Source organism: Gracilinanus agilis, chromosome 1, assembly GCF_016433145.1.
Source record: "Gracilinanus agilis isolate LMUSP501 chromosome 1, AgileGrace, whole genome shotgun sequence".
Lineage (NCBI taxonomy): Eukaryota > Metazoa > Chordata > Mammalia > Didelphimorphia > Didelphidae > Gracilinanus > Gracilinanus agilis.
Window position 1 is genome coordinate 419,664,663 of NC_058130.1, and position 13,920 is coordinate 419,678,582.

The window sequence follows — 13,920 nt, forward strand, 5'->3', positions numbered from 1 at the left end:
ATAGACCATCAAGATGGATGGAGGTTGAGTGAATGGAGACAAGGGAAATTATTTGAGAGGTATTGTAAAGATGATGATGACAAGAGGTTGAGGGGACAAGGATAACAGTGGGGTTGTGAATCTGAGTGACTGAGAAGATGGAGGTGCCTTTAGTCATAATGAAGCAGTTTAGAAGAGGGGAGAGCTTGGAGGAGAGGGGAGATTATGAGTTCTGTTTCAGACATGTTGAGTTTGAGATGCCCATGGGACATCCAGAGATGCCCACAAGGCAGTTCCCAGGTCTAAGTTTCCGAGATCTATCTTTTGAGGAGAAAGGTGACAGAGGGAGTGTGGGTGGTGATGTCTTTATCTCTGAGACACCCTGCTGCTATAAAAAGCACCTGACCCCACCTTCAGACCAAGTGAATGCTGTTAATATAAACAAGCTGGTACACCTCACCCAATTTCTGTGAAGGTTTAGAAGAGGATGGCAAATACCAACAGGGGAGAATTACAGGATATCAGAACTAGCAAGGACCTTAGAGAGCGCTTAGTCAAAACCCCTCATTTTATGATAGAGGAAACTGAGGTCCAGAGAGATCACATGTTTAGAACTGGGAGGAAACTTAGTGGTCATCTGGTACAATCCCTTTATTTTACAGATAAGGAAACTGAGGCTAAGTGATTTGCTCAAGATCATAAAGGATACAAGCCAAAGTCCACTGACTCTAAATCCAGTGAAATATCTTGCCCAAGGTCACCCAGTTATTGGCTGACCTGGAACTCTTAACCTAGGGCTCCAGACATGTAGCACTCTTTCCCAACTTCCCTTGCCATTACTCAGCAAAAGCCATGGGCTCTTTGCCCTGCCCAGTGAGATTTAAGGAACTTACTGAAGCTTGGCAACATCTGGAACTCAGAAACATCTGCATGTGCCAACTTCTGCATGTCTGTGTTTGCAAAATGAGATGTCCTGAAGTTAAGGTGTATGCAGCTTAATTTCCTTGTGAGGCTGAGTATTTTTTTTTAAGTTTTATTATTTTGTTTAAAAGCCAAGAATATTTGAGCTGCAAGAGAGTAGTCTAATAGCACCATAGCATGCTGCCAGGGCGCTGGGTTCTCACTCTATGGGGATGGTAGAAAAATCTAAAGCCTATCACCCTGCTATTACAGCATTTGCATTTATATGAGGCACCGACCCCAAGTCTCTGGGTGCTTTACTCCCGTATACATAATGCATTTTTTGTTGCTATTAATCAGTGCCAGGTTGAGATGAAAAGCTTCCATAGGCTTCTACAACTTTCCATTCAATTCGAGTCAACCCATATTTATTGGGGACCTTCCCGTGGGACTGGCCCTGGCCTAGGCATATGGGGAGAGACAAAGAAGGTCATTGCCCTTGAGGAGAGCACAATCCAAATGGAAGGATAAGATTCACATCCATGGACAGGTTAGAGAAGAAGGCAAGGCAATGTGTGAGCAAAGGCTGGGCTGTACAGTTCATCCTCGCTGAGGGCTGTAAGATGTCAGAGTAGGACAGAATTATAACTAACAATTTTGACAACCCAGGCCAGCACTATCAAATGACAGCCAAAAAATGTTAGGGGGAAGAATGGACCTTGGGCAGAAATCTCAGAACTTGAGACAAAAGGAAATACCCTGGAATATAATGAAAGAGTGAGTGGGTAGGGGGTGTTAGGGAGGGGGACACGGACCCTGGAGGAGGGAAGGGTCAGGCTTGACTGAGCTTATCTGAGGTGCAGCCACCAGAGGAGTTGCCTCACCCTAATCTTGGCTCTGGAAGGAAGAATAATTTCAATTGTTTCTTTTGCTGAAAGAATAAAGTGCTGTTACTGTTCTCTAAAATTTGGCACCCTGGGAAAAGCTCCCATCCACCCTGCTCTAGTTACAGGGGATATCTGTGGAGGCCATAATTGTGGATAAAGCTACATGGAGAAGGCAAAATTTCAACTAAACCTTGAAGGATGGATAAGATTTAGCTAAAGAGGAGGGGGTGGGGAAGGCATTCCAGAAAATGGGAACCACATGACTAAACCTAGTGATCTGGATGATCCTAAAGAGATTAGCCTAGCTGGAGAACTGTTGAGGGTTCCATGAATGATTGGCTTGGAGAGTAAAGAGGACCCAAAGGGTAAAGAGATTTAAGTTCACGTTCATTCCAAAGAAATATTATACAACCCATCAGTGTTCCTAGGACAAGCCTGTAGAGAGATCTCACCAGGTCAAATCCTTTGTCACTCTCTCCAAGAGGCTGTGATCATGAGGCCCAAAGCTCTTCAGTAACTCCAATCAGTCAACCATCAATATATAGCCAGCATTTACTATGTGTCAGGCACTATGGATGCCAAAGGGCTGGGGCTACAAAGAAAAAAGCAGACAGCCCTGTCCCCCCATGGAGCTTACATTCTAAAGGCAGCAACAATGTATAAATATAAATAGGTGTATACATAATATACCAGGTTATTCAGTAAACAGGCACTGGATTCAGAGTCAGAAAGAACAGAGTCAACTCATGCCTCAGATACATAGCAGTTTGGTCCCTAGCCAAGTGGCTTAACTTCTATTTGCCTCAGTGTCCTCATCTGTAAAACAAGAATAATCATAGCATCTCAGGGTTTTTGTAAGGATCAAATGAGATAATATTTGTAAAATACTTTGCAAATCTTAAAGCACTATATACACACAACTCATCATTATTACCAAATTTATTACCCTTTAGGAGTGGAAAGAAAATAATTTTGAGAGTAAGACACTAACTATTGGGGAACAGGGAAAGGGTGCTTACAGAAAGTAGCATTTCAATTGTTTCTTCAAAAAAAATAACCTTACTTTCTGTCTTAGAATCAATACTAAGTATCAGGAAGGCCTGTGCAATGGGAGTTAAGTGACTTGCCCAGGGTCACACAGATAGGAAGTGTCTGAGGTCAGATTTGAATCCAGGACCCCCGTCTCTAGGTCTGACTCTCAATCCTCTGAGCCATCCGGCTGCCCCCTCATTCAACCTTTCTAAGACTCATTTTTTTCAATTGTAAAAGGGGGAGGGGCTCAACTCATTGGCTTCTAAGGTCCCTGTAAAATCTAAATATAGGATATAATCATGTAACTAAACTAGTCAGAGATGGTCAGCATTCAGGGCTGGTGTGACCAGGAGAGCAACTGCCATGTTGATTCTAGTAAAGAACTAGCATGTAACTTTCCCTTGCCCATGTTGCTTCAAATCCACTCTCTTTCCAATTCAAAGCTGATGCTCCTTCTTTCTACTCCCCCTAAGTTCCTGGCCAGTGTGCTCCCCAGACTATTTATCCTCCATCTTATTTAAGTGATTCCTACTTCTCTCCACAAGAGAGTAATCCTACCCTGGAAGTGAATCTAGTTAAAGTTTTACAGCACTTTATACAAACAGTAATAGCATAGACAAATAGCTAACAGTAAAAGAAGGGTACATTTCATCCCAGGCTCTTTCCCATGGGACATAGCCTCAACAATAGCAAACATTCTAGAGTTCTTTAAGATTTACAAAGTGCTTTACATACATTTTCTCATATAGTCCTCACAATAACCTGGTTGGTCAATCAGTCAGTCAATAAGCATTTACTAAGTGACTGTTGTGTGACAGTCCCTTTGCTAAGCTCTAGGGATATGAAGGAGGCCAAAAAACAGCCCCTGCCCTCAAGGACCCTAAAGTGTAATGGCGAAGACAGCACAACAACAGCTATGTACAAATAAGATATAAACAAGATAAACTGAGATACTATTTTTTTTACCCATTTTATAAGTGAGGAACCTGAGGCAAACAGAGGTTAAGAAACTCAGGGTCACATAGCTACTAAGTTTCTGAGGTAGAATTATGAATCAAGGTCTTTATGACTCCCAAGTCCAATACTCTATCCAGTGTGCCATCTAGTGTTTTTTTTTTTAAACCCATACCTTCTATCTTAGGATCAATACTAAGTATTGACACCAAAGCATAAGAGTGGTAAAGGCTAGGCAGGGAAGGTTAAGTGAATTGCCAATGGTCACACAGCTAGGAAGTGTCTGCAGTTATATTTGAACCCAGGACCTCCCATCTCCAGATTTAGCTCTCTATCTAGTAAGCTACCTAGCTTCCCCCTTCCATCTAGTCTTGTAGCCAAAAGTTAGATTTGTAGGAAGTATCAGATGGGATAGGTGATGTGCTGCCTTATAACAGAAGAAACACGAGGTAGATGAAGCCCAAATGAAAAGAAATGGAAGCCCAAAGAGTGCTCTGCTCAAAGTCATGCAGATAATAATCATCAGAATCAGAATTTGAACTATAGTCTACTATATATAGTATAGAATATAGGAATATATAGGAATATATAGAATAGAATATAGTATAGAATATAGGAATATATAGAATAGAATATAGGAAAACTCTTGCAACCTGAAAAGCATGCCATCTGGAGGTCAAGATAATGGGGCTGAACACAAAACAAAAACTAACATTTCAAGTAAAAGCTTGGAGGAAACCACCAAGGTCACTGATTATAGCTCCATCACCTTTTGTGAAATAAATGCCATTGAATGATTAATATGTTTTTGTTCAGGTTTTACCACTAAAGGAAAGAGAATCTATTCTAGCCTAAGGAGAATAGAAGGCAGCTTTCTGAACAAATGAGTCTTGCTATTGCTGTCCCTGTGTCTGATCCCGGTTTGGTCATACATATGGACCTTCATACACTCACACACACAAAACTTATAACTATGGAGGACTTTTCCTGAGAAGGGTGTACATTTCTTGGATTGATGTTCAATGACAATCAAATAAACTATTCTAATTGATTTTCAAGATAGTTCTGGAGTTTCAGACAAAGTAGCATTGCTCAGTTCAAAAAAGGGAGCCAAAGGATATGAACAGTTTTCAAAAGAAGAAATGCAAACTATCAATAACCATGTGAAAGAATACTCCAAATCACTAAAAAGGAAAATGCAAGTTAAAACAAATCTCATGTTTTTCCCTACATCCATCAAACTGTTAAAGATGATAAAGCATGGTTAAAGCCTGAAGGACTGAGGGAAGATATGCACACTAATTCACTGTTGACAGAATAGTGAAATAGTATAACCATCTAGAAAGAAAAACTATTTGGAATTTTTTGGAGAAAGGAAATAAATTGTTCACTTAAACTTTAAACTTGTTACTCCTTCTTATACTGCCAGGAGATCAAACATTGAAAGAAATGTCTCATATATAACAAACTATTTTATTTATAACAGCATTGTTTTCTCTTTCTCTCTTTTTTCTTTTTTTTAAAATAAAACCCTTACCTTCCTTCTTGGAGTCAATACTGTATATTGGCTCCAAGGCAGAAGAGTGGCAAGGGTAGGCAATGGGGGTCAAGTGACTTGCCCAGGGTCACACAGCTGGGAAGTGTCTGAGGCCAGATTTGAACCTAGGACCTCCCATCTCTAGGCCTGGCTCTCAATCCACTGAGCTACCCAGCCGCCCCCAACAGCATTGTTTTCTGATAGCAAAGAAATAGGCAAAAAGAAATCTTGAAAACAAAGTAAGCATCATTTGATTGAAGGATAGCTGACCAAATTGTGCATTGTGACTGTCATACTGTGTTGTAAGAAATGATGAATATGAAGAATTCAAAGAAGTATATGAAGATTTATATGAACTGATGAAGAATTAAACAATATATATATATATTTTATTGTTATTAAATATATATATATAGCCTGACTAATAGAATAAACAAAGAAAACACAAACAGGGCAATGACCAATCTTGATCCCAGAAAGAAAAGCTCTCTCAGAAGGAACCTATTTCCCTTCTTTAGATAGAGAGTTGGGAGACTATGGATGTGAAATGTGGCACATCCTGTCAGACATAGTCTTACTTAACTGGGTATCTTTATTAAGATTCATTGAGATTCAGTCTTACATCTGGAAATGAATGTGTTATAAAATAACAAAAGGCACTGAAAAAACTTTTTTTAAAACCCCTAGATATTCTCTTTGGGAAATGCTTTCAGATCCATGCCTGAAGAAGTAAGGCAGAAGGAGAGAGAGGAAGCAGCAAGCAGCACGTGTCAGATTAGTCAAAATACCAACTTGATTGCCATTTCCCCTTCTACCCTAAAGGAGTTAACTCAAGACCTTGAACTCTTTAGAACAGAAGTGCTTCTAGTTCATTGCCCATAGTCATTATCCTGGGAAGTAAACCCTATGAAGATGCTAGTTTACAAGTGTTCCTCCAGGTACAACAACCATAGCTACTGAAGACTCAGAAGAGACCTACCAAAGTCCTTGGTAAATGATTCAACATCAGAAACAATATGATTTTTATGAGTATAAATTACTTTAGAGAAAAGGCATTGCCATCTGCTTTGGTGTGGTACCTAAGGATTATGGGACCTTCCCATATGACTTTCAGTTGAAATCTTCCATATGTATTGTCTTCTCCACTAGAACATGAGCTGCTTGAAAGCAAGGATTATCTTATTTTTCTGTTTGTTTCACTGACTCTTATAGCACAGTGCTTTACACTGAGTAAGCACTTAAGTGGTATTTTTGATATTCATTAATTCATTCATTTATTTCCAGTGGTGCCCTTTGAGAGTAGATTTGTTCTTCAGAAATAGCCAAATTTATTTAGAGCCAAGTCTAATAAATAAGGTGAAGAATCCTACTTTGGATCCCAAACAAGAGATTATAAATGCCTTTAGCACTTAGCCCAGTGAGTGCATGGCATATAATAAGAGTTTAATAAATGCTTATGGACTCATTGTGTATTCTGTAATGGAGCGTTAATACAAGGTACTCTGCAGGACTTCTAATATGGCTCTGAAGGCAGGACTTCAAAGGGTAGAACACTAATTTGGACCATTAAATTCTGATATATTTGTAAAAAATAATAATTCACACCATGGTTACATCTCATCGGCACACATATTCCTCAGCTTCCCTATCGCCAGCTAGAGATGCCCACCCAGCCAACTTACACACAAAATCACCACAAAACATTATTTTTAAAAGATACATTGGGGCAACTAGGTGGCTTAATTGATAGAGAGCCAGGTGTTGAGATGGGAGAGCCTGGGTTCAAAACTGGCCTCAGACCCTTTGTAGCTGTATGACCTAGGCCAAGTCACTTAACCCCAACTGCCTAAACCTTACAGCTCTTCTGCCTTGGAAAAGTTATTTAGTATTAATAGTATAATAGTAGATAAGGATTTTTAAAAGATACATTCACTTATAGAAATTGTTAGAGTTGAAAGATACCTTGGAGATCACCTCGTCTCCTCAAATTCCACTTTCCTCATGCTCATTCCCCCACCTCCACCTTCTCATAACCCATACTCTTTTGGCTCACAGTTCTTCCTCTCCAGCCTTGATGTTCCAGCCAAACCAGACCTCTTCTCTCCCTTTCATTTGCAATCACTCAGCCACTGACCAAGCCTTTTATTTTCCTCTTGTCATCCCAATTATTCCTTGTTTAATTAAAATTTGTTTCAGCTAATAGGCCTTAAATTAGTATTTTCGAATATTGACATCAATGAGACCTTCATTCATTATTCTCAAACGTCCTGGGGCTAATTGCTTTATCATTTCCCAATTATCAGTTCATGGGACAGGTAGCCACTGAATCAGGGGCTTGTACAGTGAGTATGTTCAGGTGAACAGATGTTTGCACACATATGCTTCCCCCCGCCCCATACCCAATAACACAAGTTCTATCCATCCACAGCCATTTCTAGTCCAAAGAATATAGAGAATAGAGAAGTATGTATTTATGAATGCATATAGGAGGTATACGTCAAACCACATTGAAGGACTGTTAGAGTCAGAGAGCATCTGGGGGTAGGTTATGCTTGACATCATTGCTCCCTTCCTTTATCTCTCTGCCACCACCACCAAATTTCACCCCATCTTAGAACAGACTCAGAATTTGCATGACATCTCCTTACAATATTTTCCATGCTTAAAAGTTGGCTAGATCTTGGTGCCACTTCACAAGGGAAATTGGGAATGAGGAAGAATTGAAGAAGGGCAGCTAATATGTCCTCAAAGCTGGTGAAATGGCATGTGAGACCATACTGAGCTAGGGAGACCTTTGTCATCCAGAGAGACAGAGCCAAAAAAAGAATGAGATTCCAATCTAAGATACCACCCAGGCGATGGAGAGGGAAGATACAGTGACATTCTTCCAAATTTTGGACACTAAGACTTGGCCTTAAGAAGGAAGATTCTGAGGGTCAATCCTAGCTTGGTCTTCTTTCTCCCATACAGAATAGCTATAGAATATTCCTATCCCTAACAAGCAGCCCAGGCTGGTAACAGAAACAGTTAGCAAAGCTTCCCTGGACGGCAAATTAGTACTAAATCCCAGAAAGAAATTCGAGGTATGAGAATACTGCTGGGGAAGATGAATGTGGTCTTCCAAAGAACATTCAGCTAGTGGCATACTGGACAGAGTGCTGGATTTGAAGTCAGAAGAATCTGCATTCAAATCATGCCTCCTACACTTACTAGCTGTCATTCTCAATAAGTTGCTGGAGCTCCGTTTACCACTCTGTAAAATGGAGATAATAGCATCTACTTCCTGGAATTGTCATGAAGGAATATTTATAATATAAACCTTAAAGTACTAACTAAATGCCAGCCATTGCTATTTTTATTATTACTCTTTTGCCATCACCACCACCATTGATACTATCCCATGATGGCCCTATCAGAGCCAGGGTGGAGGGCTGTTGGAGCATCTGAACCAACCTCTGGGGTCTCCCACCTGACCTAGGAAACCTCCATCTCCCTCTCCTTTTGGATCTAATTCTTTACTCTTTTCAGATCGAGCAGTGCCTGTAAGGAAGTCTAAGTCCACTGCAATAAGTATTTTATTACTTGTAAGCAGAGTCTGGATTGACGGCGGATTAAAGGCGCCGAGTTCCTGGTATTGCTTTTCGGTATAGCCAAGCAATCCGAGGGGATTAAAGGAGCAACGGTGCTCATCTACCGCAAATGAATATCTGTCAGAGGCATTGACCTGTTAAAATAATGAATTTAATGTGCAGCAAACCGCACGCGGCGATGCGACATGGCCCGATAAATTGTTTTCCGCGTGTGCTAATGAGACTCTTAAGGAAACAAGACAACACGTTCAGGTCAGCCCCCGGTTGCTCTCTTCTCTATGAGTTTCATTTCACGTATGGTTTTGCTTGAGATCAGCTTCAATGCTGAAGGAAAGAGGTCAGACCATAAAAAGGACTCATTCCCTCCTTGCTGACCCACTAGAGAAACACAGTCAGTGCTCTTAGTTTTCTGCAGGTAGAATATTTTCTTTGGGGACCATTGGGGTTTCCCTTCAAGGAAAGGATCTCTCTTCATATTTAAGGATGTCATCTTCCTCTGGTCCAGGCATGGAGCCCAGGGGCAGGGATCTAGGGCAGGAACCAAGCTGACCACGGCAACTTTAACTAGATGCTCTCTAAGGTCCCTCCAGTTCTAACATGATTTTATGAACTAGGTTTTCTTGCTGAGACTTAAGCAAACTATCTGTAAAGTCATATACCGTCTTAGAGAGACACACACAAAAAGCAGAACAAAACCTGTCGACAATATTGCTATTCCCTGGTCCTATAGTCCTCTCTGTAACTTTATCCTGGCTCTGACAAAAGGATCTCAAGGGCATTTAAATCACATCTCTGACATTTGGCAGTGAAGTTACCATTCATTATTACCAATTCATTGAGCCTCATTTTCTCCATCCATAAAAGGGGATGATCATATCCATAGAACCCACTGTTAGGCATGGATTGTAGAATCATTTTTTGTAGGGAGCAAATGAGAAAAGATGTATGAAGGACCTTGGGAATCTCAACGGACTATAAATGTCAGCTACCACAACTCTTCCAATTAATACCTGTATGGCTCTGGGCAAGCTACTTAATTTCTCTGGGACTCAGTTTCTTCATCTGTAAACTGGAGAGGTGGGTCTAAGTCACCTCAAAGGTCTATTCCATATCTAAATCTATAATCCTAAACTCAGTGATTATTTTGCTGGAAGGAAGGAAATCCATTTTTCTTTTAGCAAACGGCTTTAAGTCATGCCGATAAATGGGGCAAAGACTCTTCTTTACTCCCTTCCTAGAGTCCTTGCTCCCTCCCCCACGATGAAGGCTATGGGTCACCATTCAGGAACTCATAGGAGAAACCCATTTATTTCTTTTATGAATTTTCCGGAGAAGTGTTCCTCTGCCCTGGATGAGCATGAAGCCCCTGCCCTAATTAATTTAATGACAAGATATACTGGAATGTATTGGCGAAGACTTGAATTCTTCTTTTTCTTCTTGTTCTTATTCCTATCTTGATTAGATACTTACTTTTGATCCATCATGTAAAAAGGAACCCCTAATTGAATGGAAATCTAGGAGGAATGAAGACTTCTCCATCTAGGACTATTTCTCTGGCTTTCTTGATCATCTTTTTTGGAAGTCTGCACCAGAATCTCAGAATCACTGAATCTTAGATTCACTAAATGGGTCTTAGAGGTCATCATCCAACATTCTCATTTTATAACTAAGGAAGTTGAGACCCAGAGTGAGAAAGTAATTTTGCCAAGGTTACACAGCAAGTCATCAGTAGAATGAAAACCCAGGACTCCCAATTTCTAGAATAATGATATTGTCTTGCCTTAGAGCAGGAAGGGTTTAATTGATGCTCAGGAGGAGTTGACACACTCACTTCCAGCATAATTAACTTTCTATTATCAATGGACTGATTATTCCACTGATGGATCTTTCATATTCATTCACTCAACCTGTATTCCTGAGTAGCCTAGCCCAATGGTGGATAGGTAGAGGAGAGGAAAATTAGTAGAATATTACTGCTGAGTTTGGAGAGAGGGAAGAACATAAACAATGTTAGAGAAAAACAAAAGATGAAGGCACAGTGAAGTGGCTCGTGGTTTTAGAACGAAAAATGAATATTTAATGGGTTCTCCTCTCTGCTACTTACTATCTGTGTGAACCTGGCAAGTAATGTTTGGGCCTTAATTTCCTTACCTGTAAAAATGTACAGTTTGGGCTGGATCAGTGGTATTAAACTTTGTGGTATGTATATTGACTCAGAAAACCACATATTAACATTTTTTATGTTCTAATATATTTTTATTTAATTTGTTATATATTTCCCAATAACATTTTAATTTGACTCTGGCAAACTAGCGAATGTGGCAAAGTGGCACAGGAACCCTTCCAGATATATGCTCCTTTAAGACTCCAATTTTTGCAGGCTTCTCCCAGATTAGAGCAGAGGGTGCATTTTGAAGGGAGGAGCAGTTGGAAGGATACTTAAAAGTCAAGAGGTAAAGTTTGGGTTTATTTGCTCCTTGAGAAACAGAGAATGGAAAAAGATATAAGGAAATGAGGATAGAATATAAGTGATCACTTTCTGCCTATGTGGCCTTGGGAAATCTTATGACTTTTCTAGGTCTCTAGTTTCCTTATAACTAACAATGATCTGGTATTTCCAGTGCCCATAATGGCTAATGCACAGCTGAGAAGAGGTGCTCAGAGGCCAGCATGCCACATAAATGACAGCTCATCAAATATTGTTTTGTAAGAGTCACCAGATACTCAGAGAGCCTTAGCCATCATTGGGAAGCACCTGCCAAGGAGGCTCAGGTTCAGATCCCTTGTGCTAGGAGGTAAAGGTCCATAAAAAGTGTGATTTACAAACTTGAAAGCGTATATTCCTTCCATCATCTCCTATGGGAGGGCAACTAGGGAGAACTGTATATAGAGCAGGGGCCAGGAATTAGGAAGACCTGAATTCAAATCAGCACTCAGATCTGTGAGATCTTGGGCAAGTCACTTAACTTCTTTGATCACATATCCCTAACTGTAAAATGGGGATGATAATAGTACCAAGGATTAAATGAAATTATTTGTTAAGCACTCAGCACAATGCCTGGCACATAGTAGGCACTTAAAAATATTTATTCTCTTCCTTTCTTCCTTTCCTTCCTATGAGGCTAGTCATCTCAGACTAGCAGGCATAGGATAAGAGTACTTTGTGTTTGAGAGGCCACTTTAAGAGATTACATTAGATATCTATGTGTTTCTCCATGTCAACACAAACCACTTCCCCATCTAAGAATATCCCTCTCCTCTCTCTGCTAATCCATGTTCCTCACCTTTTCAAAATCTATCTTAGAAAGCTAGCTATTCCGAGAAATCTTCCTTGATTAATCCCACCCAGATCTTATTACTCCTTGTCTCAGCACTTTCTCTGTTAGGTCCCTTCTGTATGTGTTCCTACATTATTCTACCAGTGGCTGAAATCAACCACAACTTATTGACAAGGGACCCATGGGTAGAACAGAGCTGTATCTTTTACATGTGACCTGGATGCTAGGGAGAAGAGAGATGTTTTCTGCACTCAGGGGATTCCCAGTTTAATTGGCTAGAATGAGGCCGACCAATGAAGAACCCATAGAATTAGATTGAAGCAGCAAATGGCCCCTAAGGGTATTGAGAAGGAGTTGAATGGTAGGGCAGGATGAAAAACAGATCAATCCAGAAGGGCTTCCTAGGAGAGGTGGCCCATGAGCTTTCACAGAAGAGAATAGGAAGATGACCTAGGTAGGAGGAAGAGACCAAGCTGAAAATCTTGCCAAAAATCTGTTCCTCTTTTAATGAATGAGAATTGGGTTTTGGTGTAAAGCAAAATAGGAATGAAAAGAGAGAAGGCTGCAGTTGAAGAGTGGGGTAGGGAGAAGAAGCTCAAACAAAATAGCACTAGGGGCAACCAGGTGGCACAGTGGATAGAGAGGCAAGCCTGGAGTTGGAAGGGCCTGGATTCCAATCTCACCTTAGATACTTACTTCCTAGCTGTGTGACCCTAGGCAAGTCACTTAACCTCATTTTTCTAGCCCTTGCCCTTCTATCCCAGAGTTGTTACTTAGACAGAAAGTAAGGATTTTTTACAAAACCCCAGAGGCATTGGAGACAGATGATTCTAAGCCCTCCCAGCTGTCATGGAAGCCTGGAAGAGTCACTTCATCAAGTTTCACTAGCAGGAAACAAGGAGAGGGCAAAACAGAGGTTAGCTGAGAGGGAAGCCCCTGGCTTAAGGAAGGTGCTAAGGAGCTGAAGATGAGTCTGTTGAACCCTGTAATCTGACTGGGAGAGCCATCTTCGACACTCACGAGCATAGATTACCCAGCCCACCCCACTTCATCAGACCCCCTTCCCCCTCCCCACCAGATTACAAGGGAGATCTCTACCTTTAGAGCCCAGTAAAGTGTCAGCAATGGAAGAGACAATCAGGGAGAGGGAAGGGACTAGGAGAGATCAAATTATTTAGAACTAAAAGGGACCTTAGAGACTAATTCGTCTCAAGTTCTCATTTTATAGATGAGTTAACTGAGGGCAGAATTCAAACCCAGATCCTCAGATCCTTGCAGTGTACCAGGTTCAAAGCCTCACCATGCAATCTATTACCTTTCTTTCTCCCTCTGAGGGCCTAAAGAACTTCCGAATGAAATCTGCATCACCCCTTAGCACTCGACTCTATAACATTGTTATAGAGTTATAACATTGTTCTCATGTTGTTCCAAAGAAGCCTCTGGCCATGCAGCATTTTTGTAAAAGCCTCCAGTGAGGGAGAACCTATTAAATCCCGAGGCTACCCATTCCACTTTTATTTAGCTATTTGTTAAGAGTCTTCTTTTTTCTCTTTTAAAGAAATACAATTTTATTAATTTCATTTACATACAAGGCAACAAAAACTGGTGGATAGTAAAAGTGATAATAAGCTCATTGGTGATTAAACACCACAATGGTTCCTTTATTCCTAGGGTCTCTTCTCCTGAATCAGCATTTTCCAAACCATTCTATGCCGTGTATATAGGTGTCCTTTGAGAACATGTCAATGCTAGTGACACTTTTC

General features: G+C 40.6%; 1 protein-coding gene across 1 annotated transcript in view; it reads left to right on the forward strand.

Annotated features, from left to right (window-relative positions):
- CELF4 (CUGBP Elav-like family member 4) overlaps window positions 1–13,920 on the forward strand; it is a 557,691-nt gene that overhangs the window by 244,491 nt on the left and 299,280 nt on the right. Inside the window, exon 4 of the mRNA XM_044681738.1 lies at window positions 2,367–2,384. Coding sequence (XP_044537673.1) covers window positions 2,367–2,384 — 18 coding nt within the window. The remainder of the gene's footprint in view (window positions 1–2,366; window positions 2,385–13,920) is intronic.